Raw genomic sequence first — 24011 nt, 5'->3', positions numbered from 1 at the left:
GTTTCTCACATATCAAGCTAATTGCTGAAAAGCTTATGCGACTTTGGTATAAGCTCTAAAGGAAGCAAGCAACATGTTTAAGAAAAACAATAGATCGTGACCAAAATTACATGTCCAAAGTAAAAAGAATAATCTCCAAACTGGAAATAAGAAAATAATGAAAACATGTAAACCCTCCCTGAAACAATCAAAATGCATGGAAAAGCTTGCTCTAATATATCATATACCATATCTTGAAAACAGAACTACAAACAATTACATTCAAGGAATGCAATAAGCAAACAACAAATAATAACAGCTTAATAACAAAATAAGGTTCAAAAAGGAACACCTTTGAAACAGACATCATATTGGTCGTGAGGGTGCCTGTCTTATCACTGCAAATCACTGTAGTGCACCCTAGTGTCTCAACTGAAGGTAAAGACCGCACAATAGCATTCAATCTTGCCATTCTCTTTGTACCAAGCGCAAGACAACTGCACACACAAAAATAAAGATTGTAGCTATATTCTATATGCACATACTCAGAAAAACGATCTATGAGTATATGGGAAACTTCACAGAAACAAGCCATGGATTATAGTCTTCATAAAAGAATGTCAAATTAATATTGCATCCAAGACAAGTGGAGATTTGCTATATTTAAGCATATAGAGCACCAACAATGACAACAGATGCAAAATTTTGTGAACGAAACACCTCATTAAAGCCATCAGGAATGTGAATACAATAAGTCCAGGCTGATTACACAATTCAGAGGCACCATGGCCACATTTTATAGATAACCTTAATTTTGGATCGTGAGGCATTTTCAGTCTTCAATGGTTTTCAGTCTTAAAGTTACCATCAACTACATTATTTTTAATATTACACAGGATAATCTGTATCATTTTTTTATAACGATCCAGAGTATCCAGGCTTTCAATCCTCTTATCAGAGCTTTCAACTTGCCATCACACGTGTTTTAAAATACCAAAACAGATATGTTCAAGATACATCAATAAAGGCATTCAAATGGTAAAAGCATTAGACTTGAAATGATAAGCCCCATAGCTTAAGAGGGAAACCAGCTAAGACATTGTGATTGAATTGACTAGTGTGGTCACTGATCAAGCTCTGGAGATACTATTTAAGAATGCAAGCGGATGTCATGGCTCACAAGATACCTTCAAGTCAATGCCTTATACAAGTTGATTCCTTAGACCCATAAGTGTACTCGCCAAAGAAGTAAGACATGTGTATATTCCAATTGTGTTGGTTAATGGTCTTATTTAAATTCCTATTCACCCTATTTGGGCTGGTCCATCTAGAAGTTAATTTTGATGTTTATTTAAGTCTTGTAAATTTCCTCTTGCCCATAAGTAAATGGCGTGTTACAAAGGAATCATAGTATTTTAGTTAGTGTACAATGTCTATTATTATGTTTTGATAATATGGTTTATATGACTATGTATTAATTGTTTGTCATCTTCAAGAAGTTATAAGAAAGAGTTAGTCAATGGTTGTTTTACTCTTGGTAATTATCGAATCCATTGAATGCATTTTCTATCCTTGGCTGACCATCTCAGGTATACTTATGTAATAGCTGTTGTGACGTTTTCACACATCACCCCATTGCAAATGGGGAACCCCACTTTTTTCTTTTTAGATAGTCATTTTGTTTAGTTTGCTTGGCCTGGCAGCAGTTTCTTAGTTTTTAGCCTTTGCGTATGAGAGGGTTTGATTTGGTCAGTATAAGGAGTGAGTCTTAAGGGTGCAAAGTTCATCCTTGGGGTATGTTTGAGTCAAATAGTGTTGTTTGATGATGAAATTGCAGAATCATGTTAGTATTGCAATATTGCAAAGTTGTCAAAAGTTGTCATCAAAGTTGTCAAAGTGCAAGAGGTCATGATAATGGTTGAGAATATGACTTGAAGGAGTAAGGGGTGTTTTAATTATTTTAGGGTGGAATTGCAATTTCCCCCAGTCCTACATTTAGCCCTTGCAATGGATTTTCACCCTTAGAGGTTTTATTTAACGTACATCACAAAATCATGACTTTGGGGCTGTCAATGCATACACAAGTAGAAAGTCCGACCTTGCAATACTTGAATGCATGAGACCTGAGATAGCCCTTGCTAAATCTGATTGAAATTTTCTGATTTAAATGCTCAAGGAATATCGTCAAACACTTGTCATGAAACCTCTAATTTGTTGTCATTTGTTTCAGGCTGATTTCGTTTGCTTGAAATGGTTTCAAATGATGTTCAAATGCTTGCAAATTAACACTACAATGTCTAAGCAAAGAACTAGAGGCAAATGCAACTTCTTTGGGTCATTTCAAATGCATATATAAGAAATTATACATGTAAATGTGCAACTACAAACAACTGTCATTTTCACAACACGTCATGCAAACCACTATCACCTTGTATATGGACATATTATCAAATAATTGGCCTGCAACTAACAAATAAACTAACAGCTGCAAATGCACTATGTATTCCTTCAATTATTCAATAGCTGTTCATAATACATCATACCCGTATATTGGTTGGCCATGATAAATTATGATGATGATTGACAGATTGTTGTTGCTGGGGTGTACGGCCAGCATAGGGGGGTGTGTGCCAATGCCCTTGTTTCCAGACAAAATGCTCTTCAATGATGCGTTTGATCCGTTCTAACCCTCACGCCCACTAGCAATGAATTTCATAATTTTCCTGTGCCTTTATACATAAAATCGCACCACTAGGGTTGCGCCTTCTAGCAACAAGGTCTGATTTCTGGGCTGTATGGCTGCCTTTAATTGTTCCCAATAACATCAAATATGCTGTTCACAATACTGCTGTTAATTGACCCAAAATCTTATAAGGAACTCACTGAATTTTATTCCCAATCTACACAATTAGAACTTCTGAATGAAGCTCTCTTCAATGCCACAGTTCAGTAGATATTTCACTACTTCAAAGCAGCTGCACACTGGAGATTTGCACATTCTCCAATGGCTGAAAATCTGAAACCCTTGGCTTCTTCCTCTCCAAACAAATTCATCAATCTTCAATTCATAATAATGAATGATTCGAATTCTTTTAAAGCAATATATATATTTCTCCACAAAAGGGTTCGATTTTCTCCATAAATGCTTTTAATTACATTTAATGATATTAAATGATATAACATCTTAATTAATTATTAAATGTGTGCCTTGGTAAGTGTGCAATAATTAATTAATTAATTAATTAATGGCCCCCTTTTTAATGATGCCATGACCCTCAATAATAAAGTTAAGTTATAACTTTATTATAACACTTTTAGTTATTTAATTATGATATGGGTCATTAAAATATTAATATCTCCATTAATACTCAACATCTCGCATAGCCGTCTGAAATGGGAGTCATCACTGCAATTCCCCATATGACCAACTGCTCGGCTATAAATAGTAAGGGGTCCATCTCGATGACTTCATACTTACTATAAATAGTAAGTGTGGCAAATGAAGTCCAAATGAAGCCAAACGAAAACCAGATCGGAGTGCACTGAACACTGGAGAAGATGCAACCCTCAGAAGACCCTCTATCCAACACATTAGCCTACGAGGGTCAGGATAATAGGCTAATCTCACAAAATCTACGTCTGCTAAAATGGGGACATTACAAGATCTCGTTCTATTGCAAACATTGGGTGTAAGTTAGCCCTTGGTAGTGCAAAACCTGATCAAGATCCACTAAACAAATTGTAGGGCATCCCTTCAAGTTCACCATCACTTGGACCAAAATTGCAAACATGTCTCATAACTCTGCCGCCGTGAAAAGATTGTTGAGCTTCTATAAACCCCACCAAGGAAGAGGGTAAATTGTAGATCTTTCACAAAGTCAGACCTTGATAATTGCAAATCTTGATAACAATCTGCCCCAACACGAAAAATGTAAATCCTTCAAGAATGCCGATCTTGCACAAGGGGTGTAAAATTGAAACAAACTCCACCCAAGGGATAGTGCAAAAACTTATTGCAACTCTGATTGTGATTAATGCAAAATTGATTAGAACTCCGACTTGAAATTGTGAAACTTTTGTAAAGCCCGACATCAAGTGGAAGAATGCAAAATGCAATCAAAGTCTGCCCTTGGTAAAAAATGTCAAATGATTCAAAATCCGCCTTCATGGTTTGTGCACAAATTGATGAAACTCCGCCTTAGTATAGTGTTAAACTGATCAAAACTCCGATCAGGCACAATGTTTTGCATAACTCTCATAAAGCCCGATACAAACATTGCAAAACCTAGGTAAAGTCCACCCTAGGGAGAATAAAAAATTTATCTAAAGTCTGACATAGAGTGTTTGATCAATGCAAAACTTATAAAAACTCCGACATCAAGCATTGCAAAACTCATACAAACTCTGATCAAGGAATAATCCAAATCTTCTTGAGGCTCTGGCCAGCCAAGGAATAATGCATAACTTTTCAAAACACCAACTTCACAAATTGCAAAGCCTGTCCAAAGTCCAACTTCACCAAAATGCAAAATCATTTTAAACTCCACCCTTGCACAGATTGCAAAATCTGATCAAAGTCCAATCAGCATTAATTCAAAACCTCAACAAACTCTGATCACCAGATCAGACTTCCAAAAATCCTAAAGGCAGATGCTAAAATCGCATGGCAGAGCAGAGGGATTTTGAATTGATGTGCAAGTGTTGGATGTGTGTAATGTCCCCATTTTAGCATGTTATCAAATGATGTGTCGTTAGCCATTTTGCCTTGGTCCTGAGGGCTAACCTGGACTTTACAAGGATCAGTGAGAGATTTGGCCTAGGCATTTTCAATTACAGGCCAATCGGAGGTGTTTTGGCAAGGTTTCCAGATACTTACTTTTTATAGTAAGTTAGCTGCAGCTCAGTAACTTGAAATATTAGAAACATTTTTGGATGTCAGTATTTTGGTGCATTTAATTCTTCATCAAGTTTGCCAATTTAGTGAGCCATTAATTAATTGGACAATTAAATTTTAAGTTCCTAAAGTTAAATTTAAATATTTAACTTTAGTGATTATTTAATGTTGGGACTAATGTTTAAAGGGAAAAATTAAAAGTTCCCTTTCATTGCAGAAACATAAGGGGATATTAATATTTTATTATAACATTCTTTATCCCACATTGATGAAATGTGCCCGAGTGGAGTTATAAATAAGAGCTTTTAATGCTGATTGTGTTATCTTGGGAATTGGGTATCTCAGAGTTTGTGACTTCTGGAATTTTTTTCTAGAATAGTTTGAGGCATTTGAGGACGATCACCCTCACTTGCAACATTCTCTACGCCAAGGAACAACCAGGGATGGAGAATTTTAAAACAAATAGGCATTGAATGATGAATCGATGGGCAGATGTATTTCAAGGTTGCAAACAAATGTTCAGCTGGGAAAGAATGCAGGGTATCCTTGACTGGTGATTTCCACCAATCCATCGCTGGAGTTTCCTATCATAGGTTGCCTGAATAGTGGTGAAGGACTGTTTTCTCATTATCGTTCAGCGTTATTTCCAGCTTCTTAGAAGAACATCGGTAGGGTTTTGGGAGAGCCATTGAAGCATCAACTGGGCACATTAGCACTTAAGACGGTACTGCTGGCAACAAGCAGCATATTGCCAGTTTGGGTAGCAGCAAAGGGCAATGATATAAGCCATGGCGTAGCACAGTGAAGTCGGGTTTGTGACCCATCACAAGATGAATGTGAAGTGCTGGTGTTTTCCTCCAATCAGAGCTGCGTAACTTATGAAGTCTGCCGCCCATCCTATGTGATAGAAGATATTGGTTGCAGCGGCAGTAGTGGATTAGACATTTCCATGTTAATAGTACAGATGGCTATCCAAACCTGGAGATGGATGCTGCTTCAGGATAGAGAACTGTTGGACATTGACCAAAGTTATATCACAGGTTCCATATTCTCTGTATTTCAGTCCTTCATCAACAGAAAATATTTGGTGCTTGATTAATGTTACCTCTGTTTTGAAAATAGTCGAGATGGGAAAGTGGTGTAATGACAAACTATTAGTGTTGAGCTTTAAAAAATGGAATGATTTACTTATTTGATTCATGTTCCAATAGTTTGAAAATCTGTCAGTCACATTGGACAAGTGTTGTTAAATGATTTACTTTTTTGCAAGGGTAAAGGGATGAAAGGAAGACACCATACAACAAGGGACTCATCAATGCAGAATTTAAGATCAGCACAATAAAGTCCAGGTCTACATTCCAAAGACAAACATCAAAGATTATTCCACCATTCAAGGGGAGATGCCTAGGACGAAGGACTTCACCACATCCTAAGAAGGCTATGCAAGGATTACTCCACAAGGATGGAGAGGAATGAAGATGCCAGCTTACTCCATAAGGTGAGAGATTTCATCGCGTCAAAAGGATATCAAACCCCAAGCAATACAAAGGAATGGAAAGATGCAAAGTAGGATATCTCAACGTAGCAAGTGTGAAGATCAACATAAGGAGGGAATTTCCCAGTTATCTTGAATTTCCTTTGGAAATCCAAGATCCTAAGGTCAAGGTCACGGACATTCAAGGATTTCATTGAGATAATACTACATCAAGGAATCAAGGATCGCATTCAGGAGGTGAAGAGACAACATGAAGACTTTAAGTTAACAATGAAAGTGCATAGGTAAGATTCACACTTTAAGGGCAATAAAGAGGATGATCAAGTTCAAGGTATTCAAGTTCAGGACATTACTATTTTTATGACAATCTTGAATTTGCTTTAGAAATCTAAGAATCACTGCTATTACAACAAGGAAGTAATCCGGCACAAGAAATTTAAGATGAAGTATACTGCAACTTAAGGTTAGGATTCCCAAGTCAGGGGATGGAAGTTGAAAAGTGAAATGTCATCAAGGAACCAGATAGTTTCAGAGAGTTAAGCGAAGTTAGAAAGTTTGCTTGATCATGCTTAGATGATGCAATTTGGGAATATGTCCCACTACCTTCATCACACCGAGCAATTGGAAATGTTGAGTATCAAGAAATATTGCTCAACCACAAACACTTTGTGAGGACCTACATGGTGGAAGTTGAGATGGCACCTAGTCATCATCTAACCCATCCGATTGTGCCACATCAGCATCTCCAAATACATTAAATCTGACTCAATCATAAAGGAGCAAGTGACACATGGCAGTGCATCGAAAATTTTTCAAGCATACCTAGCCTATTTTCTCATTGGTTAGAAATCAAGAAAGGACATGTGTCCTAAATATTGTAATTATTTCATTGGTCAAGAAAGACTTAGTTGTAACTAACCCTGATTAGGGTTTTATTGTTAAATCTTCGCCATTGATTTGAGAATCAATATGAGCCTTCAAAATGTAACGAGACCTCTATATAAGGCTCAAATCTCTCATTTGTAAAGGATGATTTAATTTACCAGTTGCAGCAGTAAACAATAATTAGTATTAAGAGAATAAAAGACAATTAGTAGCGGTAGAGTAAGACGAAAGGAGATTGTTGTCAAGGCTCGTTGTAATGAACATACTTTCTTCATTGAAATTATGGTGGATTTGGTGTGCTATTTCAACATGTTGCATGGTCTCTACTTCTCATAGTTTAGATGTGTTAGATGAATGGAAGATTTTGTTGTTGATGAGTGGTGAAACCTAATGTTCATACCACTTGGAGTTTGTTGATTGCAAATTGCAATATGCGGTTAAAGTGAACCTGATTAAAAGCTTAACTTCAATTGCTATATGCTCATTGTTCGTGATGTTGGTGTGCATAGGTGATATGAAAATCATTCTCTTGCCCTTAGGAGATTTCTTTGTGTAGTTGTTCCCGCATGGTGAAGCAAAGCATGGTTTGTGTAATGTCCCCTCTCCTAGTACTCAATTAATAATAATTTTCTAGCCTTTATTTTTAATTCTCGAAGGCTAGAGAAAAATTATTAATAAGGGAATTAATTTGATTAATTAAATATGAAGGGAGTATAAGTTGCAATCCTATTAATTGTTCATATTTAATTAATATGGTGGTCCCCTTTATTATTAATTTGAGGTCGACTCTTATACTTAGGCGAATTAAATAAATCCAAGCCTAAGTTAAATCATTAATTGAATGGGGCAGCTAAGCACATGGGGGAATTAAATATTATAAGACAAGATAAATAATAATGGTGGGCAGCTTATTTTTATGGGCGGCAAAGTTGAAATATTATCATTTGTATGCTCAAGTCGAAGAAAAGAAAAATCAAAGTAAAAGGCTTATAAAAGAGGCATCGATGGTTTTGGCTGGGCATAATCGGATCATTATTTCTTTGTTTGAAGTTCTCGCAGTGCAGCAAAACTTCCTTCTAGTCTGGGACGAAATCCCTGGAGTGGGTTGATGATTTGGACAGAACCCCAATCATCCAGTGCTCAACAAATCAACTCACCAATTCATGGCTTTCAATCTCATGCTACAGATTTTGGTTTCAAGAAATCAGAATACAAAGCAATTCACCAACGGCAGAGGTGCACCTATTCACAGGCAATTTCCATTGGTAATTTTCCAGTCCAGAGTGGGCACAAATTTCAGAGGTTCAGAAGCCTCCCCAAAGCCGTGCATCATCTACAGGCGGCCAATTTGTCACAGGGAAAGCGAATATAGTAGGAGCTCGGCTTGCATCATTTGTGGGGGTGATTCATGGTAAGGCATTAGTAATTCCAACCAGCGTAGTCTACTCGGAAGGCACCATTTATCATTATAATTAGAAGACCTCTGATCAAGCAAGTCGTGGTATGTTACTTGGAAAACTTATGTAATTCTGACTATTTACAGCAATACAATATTCAGCCTTTCATTATAAGTTAGTCAAATTTCTTGCTCATCTGAAGAATAATATCTTAAGTTCTCTCAAAATAAAAGATTATCCATTACATGCAGAAGTACCTTTATGTTCTGGAAACATTAAAACAAAACAATAAACTTCATCAAAAACCAGAGGAAAGGTTATTATGGTTTGGTTGCACCAAGTCATCAATAGTTTCCGACATTCTTAAGATTAAATTAGATCTCTTAACCCTTCATCTCTTTTATCTTTATTTTTCAAGTGAGATAGTATAGATCCCATGTTCCAGTTGTGTTCATAAACGTAAGTCCCCTTGTGATTCCAGCAATATCACATCATACATCATTGAGTCTATCCTGAGCATTAAGTCGCATTGTTCGCATTGTAAACCTTGGAATTGTCTCACTTGATCATATTATTTAGTATGTGAGGTTTCTTTGTTCAAGAGGGGATAGAATACCTTGGTATTTTATTCTGTGTTCGAAGTGCATGAAAAACACATCAACAATAACTACATATGTGGATAACAATATACTTTTACTTGTCTATTTGGCATGCATTGTTAAAGTCTATTTACTATTTCAAGTATTTCATTTAATCATATAATAATAGACATTTGTCAAGTTGCCAACTTCCTCCTAGGATTGTCCAGCCCAACCCTACTAGCCCTAGACTCCAATGAGCATTCCCAGACTCTATATTCGGTAGTCCAATAGTGATTGATTATAATATCACTGGCTTCCTTAACATGTTCCAGAGTGCAGGCACTTGATGACTTTTGCTTCTGGCCTAGGTTGATGATTTTGGTTTTTTTCTACTCTCACAGCTTTGCAGTGTCCTTCCCTCACACATTAAATTATTTTTGTCCTTGTTTTGGCGTTATCATTTAAGGTTTAATCTCACTTGTCTATTTCTTTATTTTTCTTGCTTTTCTTTAGTTAATTATGTTTGCTTTGTGTTTAGGACCCTTTTTCCCCTAGTACTTTGCTATTGTAATAGATGTATATTCTAATCCCTTCAAGCTTTTTCTGGTCACTCACAGGCATTAACATAACTTCTTTCTTTTCTTTCACTTTCTTAACTTTAATTTTCATATAGTTTCTTGGTTTGACCTTCAACTTAACCGCTAATACCCAACTGGTTTTTAAAGGCTTGCTACAGCTAACTAATTAATACTTTGATTAATTGATAGACTTTTTAACTTGGTATGGCATAGTATCTTGCGTACATTAAAAAGTTAGCAGTTTAACGAGCTCTACTTCTGTAATCAGCTATGAAATTTCATTGTAATGATGGATAATGTAAGGCGAATTAAAACATTGATGGTTTCATAAAATCGGTTTTACAAATCTTTCCAGAAGCTTTCTGATCACTTCTCTATTGTAATTGAATGTATTGTTCTAGTCTAATTAGCCTACTTTTGGTCATCGAAGGACATTAAAATATTAATAATTTATTTCTTGATTTAGTTCTTTTAAAACTAGTTTCATTTATCTTGATCCAGTTCTTTCAATTTCAAGCTCCTCTTTACATTGAATGCCTAGATCAAAGGCAAAATATAATATTAACTATAATGAAAAAAGGGCAGACAAAAACATAGATATGCTTCAAAACAAATGTCATAAAACATCATAATTCATGCAGGGCAAAACAAACATATCATGGCCTGAAAAGATCCAGCATAGAAATATACAAATGACAACTACACTTCCAGTTCTCAAGGAAAATGGAAACCTTTATTTAAATAAGGAGCATAAACCTTTCAATCTTCAAAAATATAAACTTACGTGGTAACAACAGCTGGAAGACCTTCTGGAATTGCCGCAACTGCTAATGCCACAGCAATCTGTTAAATAAAGGATTCAAATTTCAGAGCTTATCATTGAGTTATGTTTATCTTAGAACATTTCAACTCTTCCAGCTTACTCTTACATGCAAGAGAACTTGTAATGTTGCTAGCTACATTCATCTGAACACTTTAAAATATCATGCTTAAGATAATAAAATGTCGCGCTTAGAAATCATCATAAAAAATAACTGTTACTGCATAGAGAAATCCTGAGTGTCATGCTCAAGTGGTAAGGTGGAGAAATTGACATGATGATGACCAGGTGTCAAACCCTGCTCGGTGAGCTCCCTGTTCATGATAATATAGGTCAAAAACAGATGATACCAGATGCAACTTCAAGTAGAATTTTGGTCACATGGATATCATGGAAGCAGCTTCTACTCCAAACAGAGATTGTAAGTTTGGAGGTGCTCTTTCCAAGTGCGTATATTAACAGCTCGTGACTGTTACAACCTTATCTCCACCACAATAACAAATCAAAAAAAAGAATGGGAAAAATTAATATTACAAAATGAAGCAATGATGAAGCATATGCACTCCTCCCACATAAAATTAAAGGGCCCTAAAACCATCCTTCAGAATAAAATGGCATTACTGCAAGGAAGCCTTACTGAATTGAATATGTGAACACGAATGTAGAGGTGCTCAAATTGAGTAAGTTCAAACAGTATCCTAACCAACCTACCAACATCACCTAACTCGTTTCAGGGAAAAGCATCATAAAAACTAAAAAATGAATTAACATGGCAGCCAGAACATAAAAATTAAAAAATGAAATAAAGGAAGCCCTGAGATTCTCCAAGAGACTGAACTTCTGATAACATATTAGCTCCAAGATTCACTGTTAAATTCATAAAGAATGGATTAAATACTCTGTATCGTAGATGAGTTACAGTAAACAACAGAAAAATTGAGTATAGTCTGGGTCCTGGGAAGCCATTAAAAAACCAACATTTCAGTTGAACCATCAAGAAATTAAAATCCTTGACCATCAGGACACAATCTTTTGGTTGCACATATGTGTTGTGACGTATTCACACATCGCCCCATTGCAAATGGGGACCCCTACTTTTTGCTTTCTAGGGTTAGTTTTCTTTGCTTGGTTGTCTGGTCTTGGCTATCAGCCTTTGCATTGAAGGGACGCCAAGGGGCTCATTGGGATAGCAGGCTTTGCTTGAGTTGAGGTTGACCAGTAGGTGGTCCAGGTCAGGGTCTCTTTGAAAGCCTTCCCTAAGTCAAGCTTTGCTCTTGCTGATAGGTTATGTCTTGTTTGAGTTTGAGGAAGTCAATGAAGCTTTATGAGTGAATATCATCTTTGAGGGTTTGAGATTGGTCCAATTGATGAATGATGAAGTTCTAGGCATTAATTGATGTGAAGCTGACCTAATTATCCTTGAAAAATGCCTAACAACCAAGTCTACACTTAAAAATTTGGAGAAAGGTCAAGAATTTGAGCATTTTTGTAAATTTCGCTCCTGACCCTTCCAAAGGGTCCAGAGCGAAATTCCTGAATAGGTCCTGTCCTTCCAAGGGTTCTTAGGCGAAATGGTTAAAATGCACTTTTCATCCAACTTTTGAGCCAGGAACTCCTTTAAGGTGGTTTGTTAGCATGTCTTGAGGTCAGGACAATGTGAGTAAGGGTAAAGTTTGAGTGTTTGAGTGATATTTAAGGCTAAAACATGAATTTCGCTCCTGACCCTTCCAAAGGGTCCAAAGCGAAATTCCTTATAGGTCCTGTCCTTGGCCAAGGCCCAAAGCGAAGTTTCTTAAAACACTATTTTGCTCCTTGTTTGAAGCCTAGATTTTGTCCCTATGGCATAAGATTGATGTATTCTTGCCTTAAGAAGAGATTTGAGGCGAAGAAATGATGAAAATTGAGCTAAAATGCTAATTTCGCTCCTGACCCTTCCAAAGGGTCCAGAGCGAAATTCCTAGGAGGTCTAATGTTTTGACTAGGTCTTTGAGCAAAACCCGTTCTTAAACAATTTTGGAGGCAAATGATTTGATCTTGGTCTAATTGAGCAACTTTGTCCAATTTCGCTCCTGACCCTTCCAAAGGGTCCAGAGCGAATTTCACTATAGGGCCTGTCCTTGGAAAGGATCTTGAGCGAATTTCATTCTCATGCCCTCTTGTTGATGATTTAAGGTGATAAATATCATGTTAGAATGAATATATCATGTATACTTAATCATCCTTTGTTTGTTTTGCAAATCAACAAGACCGGGCTAGAAGGAAGAGCAGACAAGGAGGACCTATTCAAGTTTCATCATCACTAAGGACGCCTTGGATGCATGAGAAGGTACTCAAGGTGCTACTAAATTGAAGGACTTCGAATGATCAACAATTGCAAGCAATGTGTTAGAACTATCCTCAAAGAAATGACAGGATGATAGAGAAGAAGGATCTTGTAAACATTTCAAAGCGATATAAGCTACCAGAGGAGGAGTGACTTGACCGTGCAGAGGCCTCATCAAGCACAAGAGAGCCAAGAAAACGTACATCGTTTCTCAAATACATCAAGGACGAAGGAGGATCGACCAAAGGTCATCACAGAGGAAGTACCAGGCAAGGTGGCATCCCAATCACTATTCCTCCAGTCAAATAGGTCCACATCAGCATGTCCAAATTCAATGTACCTGACTCACCAGTAATGGCACCAATTTCGAGGCACCTACCCCTGTTTCCTATTGGTTCTCAAATTTTAAATGTAACTTTCTCATTGGCTAAGGAGGTTTTGTTGTAACAAACCCTAATTAGGGTTTCTATCTTGTAATCCTAGCCATTGATTGTAAATCAATCTGAGCCATTGAGATGTAAAGAGCTCTCTATATAAGGCTCTGGCTTTTCATTTGTAAGGGTTAATAGTTAAGAGTTAGCTATTAATAGTGTCACAACCCTCCTTTATCACTTTTTGATTTGATGCAATTCTATTAAATTTTTGGTTAAGCTATTAAAAATGGTTGAATAAATGTTATAAAAGAATAAAAATAGACACACACACACACTTGGAGAATATAATTCAAAAAGCATTATTTTTATTTTATTTATTTTTCCTCCCAATTATGGCACATGTTGTAGGAGGAATTAGAGGGTTCTAGAGGAATCTTCAATGCCTTGCATGTAACTCCCCCCACTAGGTTTTTAATCAATTTGCATGAGTCCAATATTGGAAAAGAATCTCATTTTTAATTAAATTCTCTAGATAGTGGAATTGAGGGATTTTTCTTATAAATTGTAAGCAAGTTTTCAAAGAAGGGAGTTGATTGTGTTTTGAAGAAAATTTCTCAAATTTCCTTGTTGTTGGTAGTAGGATCTTCCTTTGGTAGTTACATTTTGGTTGTAGGATTCTTAAATTGTTTGAAAGATTTCTCTCAAGTGGCAAGGAAGGATCTAAGGAGGATAGCTAGAAGGTTGGAGAGGATTCAACATCGAACTTCGATAAGCCAGGTTCTCTTCTTGTTATTTCACATTCCCATATGAGAAAATGGTATCATCCAAAATATAGCTTCTAGATCTTCCTTTATAGAATTTTCTTTTGTGGTAAATCCTTCTTTAGGGATAATATTGAAAAAAATAGCTTATTATTTGTGTAATTTTTCTTTAGAGAAGAAATATCAGATCTTGCTTGCATGTGAAAGATAGCTTATTTACTTGTTTAATTTTTTTTTAGAGAAGAAATATCAGATCTTACTTGCATGTGAAAGATAGCTTTATTATTTGATTAATTTCCTTTAGAAAATATTAAATTTTGCTTTTCTTCTCTCAAATCCATTACTGGATTGGAAATTTAAATGTAATTCTTTTCTTGCATTAAAATCTTACTCCCCTATGAACAGAAAATGCCTGATAATAAGATATAAATCTCTCTGTGAATATCCTCTGTGTTTTTCATTCTTGTGAATAAATCCTTATTCTCATTGTTTACATTAATATTTTTATTTCACATATATTTGGTTATATACTTCTCTCTGTGAATGTAGAAATAAATCCATTTCTCTCTCTGAATGTAGATTTGTTCATAAATCTTAATTCCTTAAGAGCCCTGTGAACAGAAAAACGTCTGGAAATAAAATATAAACTTCGCTGTACTCTGTGGAAATAAAATATAAACCCCTCTCTGTGAATATTAACTCCTGGAAATCTTCTTTGAAAGCTTTGTATTTCCCAGCATAATCATCTAACTATCTCTGTGATAAATTGGTTATCTATACATCGTTGGAACAAATTATTTCTCTATTTTATTCTCATCCCTGTGATTAAATTATTATTCTCACTCTTACATTAACAGTTTTCCTCGTATACATATATCTGTTTATACATTCTTCTTTTATGCTATTTAATAAACTGGAATGAAAAACTATATATATATATAAAATTAAAATCTATGCAAGTGAATTATATTCGATATAGTGCACGAAACGGTACTTCGTTGCACGGAATATCGGACCGTCGCAGGAGATGGGAGCGGAGTTATCACCTCCATAGGGGGAGTGGTACCGGAGTGGTACCCTCCACTAACCTGGTTATTATTCTCACTCTTACATTAATAGTTTTCCTCGTATACATATATCTGTTTATACATTCTTCTTTTATGCTATTTAATAAACTGGAATGAAAAACTATATATATATATATATATATATATATATATGCAAGTGAATTATATTCGATATAATGCACGAAACGGTACTTCGTACGTTGCACGGAATATCGGACCATCGCAGGAGATGGGAGCGGAGTTATCACCTCCACAGGGGGAGTGGTACCGGAGTGGTACCCTCCACTAACCTGCGGTCACTGCTACGGCAGTGGCCGCAGGGTAGTGGAGGGGACCACGGCGGTTCCCTCACAACTACAGGCCTGTACCCGCAGGTTCGCAGTGGTGATGGGACCCGTGGGGCCCCACTCCCACTTGCTTTTTTTTAAAAGCCATTTCAAAAAAAATCAAACTAATGGCAACTTGTTATTTTGTTAATTTTTTTTTATCCAAATTTTAGTTTAATAAAATTTAACTTAGGTAAATTTAAAATTTAATCCCCCTTAGTAGATTTATAATTAAATTTAGCAAATTTATAATTTGTAAATTAAATTATACCAAAATTTATAATTAGATCTTTTTTAAGATTCACTTAGCAATTAATCCATATTAATATGATTTGAACCAAATGTCTAAGCTAAATTCTATTTTTGGGACTAGTGACTTTATAAGTGATTATTCTCATGGTAGAAGTCAACACATTGCTTAACCTTGCATGTAACTTACACTACCCTCGCTTCATGCAAATTTTTGTACATTGATTACATTTATTGACGTTTCCATCTCTATGCAAGTTATACGTTTAATTATTAATATGTAAGTTTCATAATTGTCATTATTATGCAAGTTACATTTCAAGTTTTGAATATTAAATAATTTAGTTATGGTTTTAATTCCACGTAGTTCATCAAGTAGTTGTTTCAATTAATTGAGCTTTGCAATGTCTAATTTTGCATGTTCAAGTCATAATTGTTTTCAAGCATGATGTTTTCATAAGTTTTTTAGTTAAGAAAACTAAATAAAGGAAGTTGGAAAACCAAAACCTAGCAGCGTTCGGTATATACACTGCCTCTGGGTCACGCTTACGGGTAATGCCATCGTGTTGAACTACTACACTTAACACCTAATAAAGTTGCATCAACGACGTCTGTGGCATCGTCCCTATAAATCGTCGGGGAGTAATAAGGGACACTTGGAAGTTAAAATCCAAGGGGCGGGTAATCCCCCTTGGATCGATAATCTAATAAGATAATCCTTAAATGATTTTTGTAATGTCCCCATTTTTGCGAGCATCAGAGTTTGTAAGAATTAGCCTATCATTTGACCCTCATAGGCTAACAATTACTGATAGAGGGCCTTGTGTGGCAGTTACTTGGTGATTAGAGACATTACTCTTTAGCTGGATTCAGGTTTTGGCCTTTGCACAGGTTTTTTGACTCAAATTGGCACACTTACTATTTATAGTAAGTTACTATTTTGGGAGAGTCAGGGTTCCTATTAATAGAAAGACACCTGAGCAGAGCTTATTGGCAGTGTCAACCTTGATTGGGCCTTTACAGCTATTTCTAGACTCAGTTCCACATACTTACTATTTATAGTAAGTCACTATTCAGGGTTTCTATTTTTAGACAGGCATCCAATCACATGGAGAATAGGGAGAGTCGACTCCTAGCTCAGACGGTTTAGCAATCAGACAAGTACATCAAGAGATATTAAAGTTTAATTGACTTAAGTGATTTATTTAATATTTTAATATTATTATAAAGTTCTAAAGTAACTTTATAATAATAAAGTCACTTTAATATAATAAAGTGCGTTAAGTGAATAATTTAATGTGGGAATAAATCTTTTATCCCACATTGGCCAGGAAGGTGTTTGAGCTCTCTTAAGGAAAGAATAAAAGGAAAGGCAAGAGTTCATTCTCAGCATCCAGTTGATGAATAGTATTTTGATTGATTTTTATTGTGGAGCCTAGGGCTTTCGCAATTTTCTTCTTTGATCATAGGAAACGAAAACTTCCTATTGATAGCAATTTTGAAGGAGTGAAATAAAACCTGAATTATTGCAGTTGTGGGAAAGAATACTTCAGTTCTTTCATTTGTGCAAATTGGTGAAGTTTTCTACAAGGGTTTGAAGTTTATTGTTGAAGAACATTTATAGTTGGTTGTGAATCATCCTTATTTGGCAACAAATTATTCAAGGTTTTAAGAGCAGATTGCAAGTTTGTTCTTGCTGCTACAGTGCGCATGAACAGTGCACGTGAACAATGCGCTACAGTGCCATGAACAGTGCGCATGAACAGTGTCGTGAACAGTGCGCTACAGTGCCGTGAACAGTGCGCTACAGTAGTTGGAGTTCTATAGAAGGGGATTTAGAGAGGTTGAACAGCTATATATATGTGACAAGGGATTTGCATATGAGGAGAATCAAACCAATATATCAAGGCAGCCATTGAAATACCAGGTTTTCTATCTATGGTCATTGTATTAGAAAATCATTACTTCATTGCATCATTTTCTATTATGATTATATCATGAAATATTTGGAGGTTGCATATGTTTAATGGAGATATAATTTGCATATTCCACATTCAACATTGATCAGCCATTTAGCTTTCATGCCAATTGTTTGCTTAAATGCCTAATGGCTGTAGGTGTACTTTCGGATGCATGACAAGTGTTTGTCTTAATGTCAACTAGCTGTACTAGTTAATTTCAGTCATTACATATGTGTGGAAAGGTCTAAAACAGCTAGTATATCATTTCTATAACAACTTTGCATTGTTAGAAGCTTTCCATAACTTCATTTGCAGCCTACAAACCCAAAGAAGACAAATAAAGAATTCACTACAGCGGCTTCAAACATTGTATGCCAAATGTTTGACAATATTCCTTGGTGTTCATATAAGCAAAACAGGGTCAGATTAGCCAAGGGATACTACAATTTTTCATCTGCTGAGTCAAACCATAGTAAACCCCCTTAAGGTTGTTTGAGTGAAATGCTTTTATGAAATTGATTTAATCTCAAAGAATTGTTGTCAATTGACAATTGGTCAAGGGTGACGCTTATGATAGGTATTAGGAGCTAGTTATTTTAGGCCACAAGCAATAGGCCATCTCGAGCCTTTGCTTAAGTGCTACCACCGTGGGTAGCAACCGCAGAGGAACTGTCTGGCACATTGACCCTAGAAAGGGTTGCGTACCCACAAATCAGTTTACATCAAACCATAGAGTATAAAATAGAACTACATACTTTATGCCTTGATCCCGTGCCGAAACGGGTATGTAGGCAGTCTTGGGACGGAGTTGTCCCTAGTACTCAAGCGTTCGTGGGTGGGGTCTAGGTTGGTAAGAAGAAGGATTGAGTAGAATCCTAAATTGAAAGATAATTATAATAAAAAGGAAAAAGTAATTCAATGCATACTCGTAAGGAATCCCGTATGGATTCGCTTGACTTCCCGAGGCTTTAAGCCAAAATTCCGAGGCGGAATTCAAGCTTGTATTATGTTATTTAATTACTCCTAAGAACGGCGACCTCAGTGCACTCCTATTAGAAGAGTGTAGTACTTAGTGAGTGGCTTAGGACCTGAATGGTCCCAATGAGTCTAAGTCTCTGGCCAGAGCACCTCCTATCCCGATTGGATAGATGCCTACCCCGTATGGGTAGATGCCTATCCCATATTGGATAGATGAAATCTTATGTCCCGTATGGACAGATGCCTAACCCGTATGGTTAGATGCTCATCCCGGATGGATGAATGCCTAATCCAAATGGATGGATGCCCAGAGTATGCGATTGAATCAAACACAATGATTAAATTAAACAAAAAAAAAAAGAATGGTCAATTTTTTTGGGTTAATCAAGGTGGGTTATTACAAATAGTCAATAGTGAATAGTCAGAGAATAGTCCATAGTGAATAGTCAGTAAAATAGAATAGTGAATAAAATAGCAATTAGAGTAGATTAGGAAGAGAAGACAAGGAATTGTTGCCTTGATTGTAAATGAACTCCATTTTTCATTGAAGTTATGGTGAAGTGTGTTGTTTCTTTGCAATATGCATGGTCTCTTGTTGAATCTTCATTCTTAGATGGTAAATAATTAGATTGAATGAAAGAAGTTACTGAAGGTACTCGCGTGGAATCTGCCTAGTCCAAACTACTAGCCTCTTGCTGATTGTAAGTGCACCCTGCGTGGTCAACTGGCATCGAATGAGCTTAATCTTGAATCGTTACGCGTCTATTGTTCATGCATTAACTTGAATGGTGATCAGTGTTTGACAGTGATGATTTGAACATCTTCAGAACTACCCTAGAAGATCGCAATGAGCTGGTGTCAAATTGTTCAGTTTGATGGTAAGACCTAGCCCAGTAGGACTCCACCTAGTCGTTCATCCATCTTCTCGCATTCTAGGTCTTAGAGTAGACTTTCTGAACCCTATATCTTTTGATATTTCTTTGTCTTCCAGCTAGTAGATAGGATTCAAGTTCCAACAGATTAAACACTCAGGCCATCAAACATAAGTCCCCTTGTGATTCCAGCATAATCACATCAGACCAAATTGAGCTTATCCACAAGTCAAGACCTGACATTTCGTAACCTTGGAGTTGTCTCATTTGATCGCGAAGCATAGCATATGAGAGACTTTGTTCAAGAGAGGATAAGATACCTTGGTACTGTAAAAGTTATTGCAATTTCCAATTTAATGAACAAGTTATATGCTAGATGGTATATTTAAGATTTTGGTATTATTATTATGACAATAATATGATCGTCTTTCTTTTCTGCAGGTATGGAGGATGAACATGTATCGATTTCAATGTCATTCCTTTTCTTTTGAATGATGTATATATAGTAAAGCAATCACGATCAAGTGGCACCTTGATCGGACATGTCTTTTAGACATGTCCAACCAAGATGTCACTTGGTCGTGACTGTCTACCGATTCACTCGGTGTTTATGATAACTTAATCGGTGCCATTTGTAAATGATAACAGATCGATATAAACACACACGATAATGAATCGGTGTCAAAGCAAATGATAATAGATCGATATAAACACACCCGATAATGAATCAGTGTCAAAGCAAACAAGCCCGATAACTAATACCATTATATATGCTATCGGGTTAATACCCCGATAGTATATTAATGCCGATTCATAAATGAATCGACATTAATATGCTATCGGGTTACTAGCCCAATAGCATTTAGATCGACGCTTAACTATGTTAAGCAGGTCGTGGGTCTAATCCATCTTTATCCAATATCAATATCATAATCAAGATCAAAGTTACAGTCTGATAAACATATTCAGTTCGGAAAGCATAAATCAGATAATCTAATAGCATAGCTGAGTAAACCAAAACAGAATGGAGGAGATTAACGAGTTAGGAAAATCTTATCTTGCAGAAGCTACTAATGCATTAACAGGTAATTTATTCTATGTTTGCATGTGCATAAAAAACACATCAACAATATGCATGGTGGAAAAAAGCAATGAAAACTCACCTTGAAATAATGAATAGCTCCACGCAAAATACCACCATGAGCAGGGTCATGGAAATGGCCAATATTCACGGCCCACACCAAAACACAAATCACTGCAATAACCTGAAAAAATTTAGTCAGTTGTATCCAAAAAAATTCTCATAAAGATATGAAGAAAACTTGCAAACGAAAAATTGGTCATCAACTCATCATTGAAAGGAAAGCACAAATGTAAGACACTGAACTTTACTATCACTGTTCACACTATTTATATAGAACAAGCATGTGTAACTTGAATCTATTTAATTTAAGCTGAACTCTCTCCCATTGATGGTTTCCATCATATGCATGTGTAAAATCTAATGGAGAAATGTAATGTGATTTTGGCTGCCTAAGCATGTATGAAAATCAAAACCGCAAGATAGTAAGAGTAGAAAAAACTAAAATGGCAAATACATTCTCATCAACCATTTCAATAAGAATTGACGAGTACAGCATCAAAACAAGAAGCGTAGAACAAAACTATAGTGTGAAATAAACAAAATTCTATAGCAAAGCGCAAGATACTCTAAATAAACAAAGTAAAGAATAACCTTTGCAAGAAAGGTGCCAAACTCATCAAGTTTTTTCTTTAACGGTGTCATTTCCTGCAAGAGGAACAAAATAATCAATCACTATCTAGTGAATCAAAAGATAAAGGCAAGATGTATCAGAATTACTTGGATGATCATCTCATATCAATTTAAGAAATGAACAACAAATGCCAACAACACAGTATTCACCTCATAATCCTTACATAGTATATGACTAATTTTTCAAACAATATTTGAACAAAATATCCTTCTATTATTTCTATATGCAATATAACTGATGTAGAGTATATAGCTCACATCTTCTGTCTTTAACATTGCATCACGTATACTTCCCATTGCAGTATTTGAGCCAACACCAACAACAATGGCTTTTGCCCGTCCAGCTGCCACAATAGTTCCCTACAATTGACCAAAATTGTTATATAGTCCATCAAATTCAATACAAAGCCCCTTCAAACAAGACAAAAGGAAAACAACATTTCTACTTTTAAGTCAGACTGATTGATTTACCCCTATATTCCAAAGCCAAAGCACCCAACATGCCTTTCAATTTTCTATATGATCTCTTCTGGCTATGCTTCAAATATGATAAAGGTGCAACATCCCACACAGAAACAATATAATAATAATTTGACACAAATTAAGTTCCATAATCTTACAGAAAAGAGAATGTTGGTTTTGTCTTGATACACAGCTTTGGTTGTACATACTACACCCACTTCCTTTGCTACCGAGCAACTCTCACCTGTATATTTCATGTAAAAATACAAATCAGCATTTCCTTTCATGTTAAGAACTTTCAAAAGAAAGCATCAGCTTCTATTTTTTAAAGGGTATACAATTCAAGCTTTGAAGAGGTGTTTACTATCACACACATCATATTAAACTACATGACTACAAATATACCAAAAAAAAAGTTATATTAATTCTTCTATGTTTCGAACTTGGACTATTCTACATGCATTTGCATTCTCGATTTTACTAGACTATTTTTCCATATTGGAAATGAAATAAAGCCCTCATTAATGAGCGCATTAACATGCAATGAAACCCACAAGTTGTGAATTGGCATTCAAAAACTAATTTAGAAAAGATATATGATCAAATTAAATGTTCAATATGATTCAAGCCCTACAATTAGTAATTTAGTATCATATGCATTGACTAAAACTCCATGATAGACATTAGCCAAGCTATTGCTCAACCTCCCCTCCATAATTCCATGTAGAATCATTGTTTTCTAAACACCACCATCATATTATATTATAAAAGGTAAACAGAAATTTTTAGGTCTCAACCTGGCCAAGTTGCCTCTTCACCACATGAGACCTTCCTTGAGAGAAAAAGACGGCATTGTCATGAACTCACGATACATGTGTGTAACACAAGTGTGTATACATATACACATATGCATGTCTATGTATGTGTTCATAAACACATTTGCCACTGCAGGTTTCAAAATGACTTGCCCAACGGGCAGTGACAAATGCCTTACTAGTTCGAGAGATTGCTACGAAAATACAGTTTTACTCTATATTTGAGAGGGGCAACTCCCTTGTACAATGGGGGTTTTTGTAGTTTTTGTGTACTTTTAACTTGAATGTACAAAAATTAGAAAAGAGAAAACTAAAGGAAAATGAATAACAGAAACCCCAACAGTAGACATATGAATACCAACTGAGATTTTGCAACTGATAACAAATTACAAGGGGGTTTTATGTAATGTCCTGTTTTAGGAACAATGCAATATAACCACAAAATGTAATGGTCTGATTCCACTTGTAATGTCCCTTATTGAACAATATATGATTTATAGGACATTTAATGTCCAATTCTTACAATAAACTTATGTAATTGGAAATAAGAATGCAATTATATAATAAATGTCAAATGATAATGATCAAGCCACTGGCTGTCTCTAATTTATACAATTAAGATTATGCTTGATTGAATTGATACCAATTTGCACTAAGTGCACAATTGCTCGCTGTTTCAAATAAGACAATATAAATATGCAATGGACTAGAAATCGATATTGCCAATGGCAATATGAATGGCTGTTTCTGATTTGGAATATATAGTATGCACAATTTGGTTACTGTTGTTTCGAATCTGGAAATGATATCATGCAAGGTATATAGTGCTGTGTCTGATGTGAATAATCCTTGGCTTCATGCACACGAGATTGGGCCTTCGCCTTGCTCACACAAACTCTTCCAAACTGGAATAAGAAACAATATAAAACACAAATGATTCCTTTGTGGAAGAAATGATTGCAAGTATATACTTGTACAATCGGTGGGATGTGTCTGTTGGAACCTTGGGACATGTTTGTTTGTTTACCTTAATCGTATCTCTTCAATAACCATTGGTTATTGTAAAGATGATCTCCTTGTTATCGGCTTGATTCTCCTTTGAACATAAGAGATTGTATTGTTAAGTAGAATCGGTGGCAAAGAATATTGTTAATGTGATTGGATCCTTCTTTGGCGGTGATTAATGTTGATTAATTACTTGCTACTTCGATAATCTTGGAAGCTTCTACCTATGCAATATTCGATCCTTCATGACTAGCAACTATGGAAGATTGTTGACGACCTTGGGTCGCTTGATGTTAATGCGCCATTATATGGTTTGATAAAATAATTTTCTCTTCTAGGCACGACGATATATGGGCTTTGATCTGCAGTAATAATATTTGTTTTATATCAATATTGACTACTTGTTATCCTGTGA

The 24011-nt window shown here is 35.8% G+C and overlaps 1 protein-coding gene across 2 annotated transcripts in view; it reads right to left on the bottom strand.

The window, feature by feature from the left end:
- Positions 1-24011, bottom strand: part of LOC131062775 (calcium-transporting ATPase 3, endoplasmic reticulum-type) — a 310592-nt gene that overhangs the window by 197305 nt on the left and 89276 nt on the right. For both annotated transcript variants that reach the window (XM_057996504.2, XM_057996505.2), the window contains 6 exons: positions 21935-22020; positions 21573-21674; positions 21276-21329; positions 20704-20805; positions 10594-10652; positions 332-476 (listed from right to left, as the gene is read on the bottom strand). In XM_057996504.2, the coding sequence (XP_057852487.1) occupies positions 332-476; positions 10594-10652; positions 20704-20805; positions 21276-21329; positions 21573-21674; positions 21935-22020 (548 nt within the window). The remainder of the gene's footprint in view (positions 1-331; positions 477-10593; positions 10653-20703; positions 20806-21275; positions 21330-21572; positions 21675-21934; positions 22021-24011) is intronic.

This window comes from Cryptomeria japonica, chromosome 9, assembly GCF_030272615.1.
Source record: "Cryptomeria japonica chromosome 9, Sugi_1.0, whole genome shotgun sequence".
Taxonomy (NCBI): Eukaryota; Viridiplantae; Streptophyta; class Pinopsida; order Cupressales; family Cupressaceae; genus Cryptomeria; species Cryptomeria japonica.
Note: the sequence above shows the minus strand (reverse complement) of the source record. Positions and strands in the feature narration are given on the sequence as shown.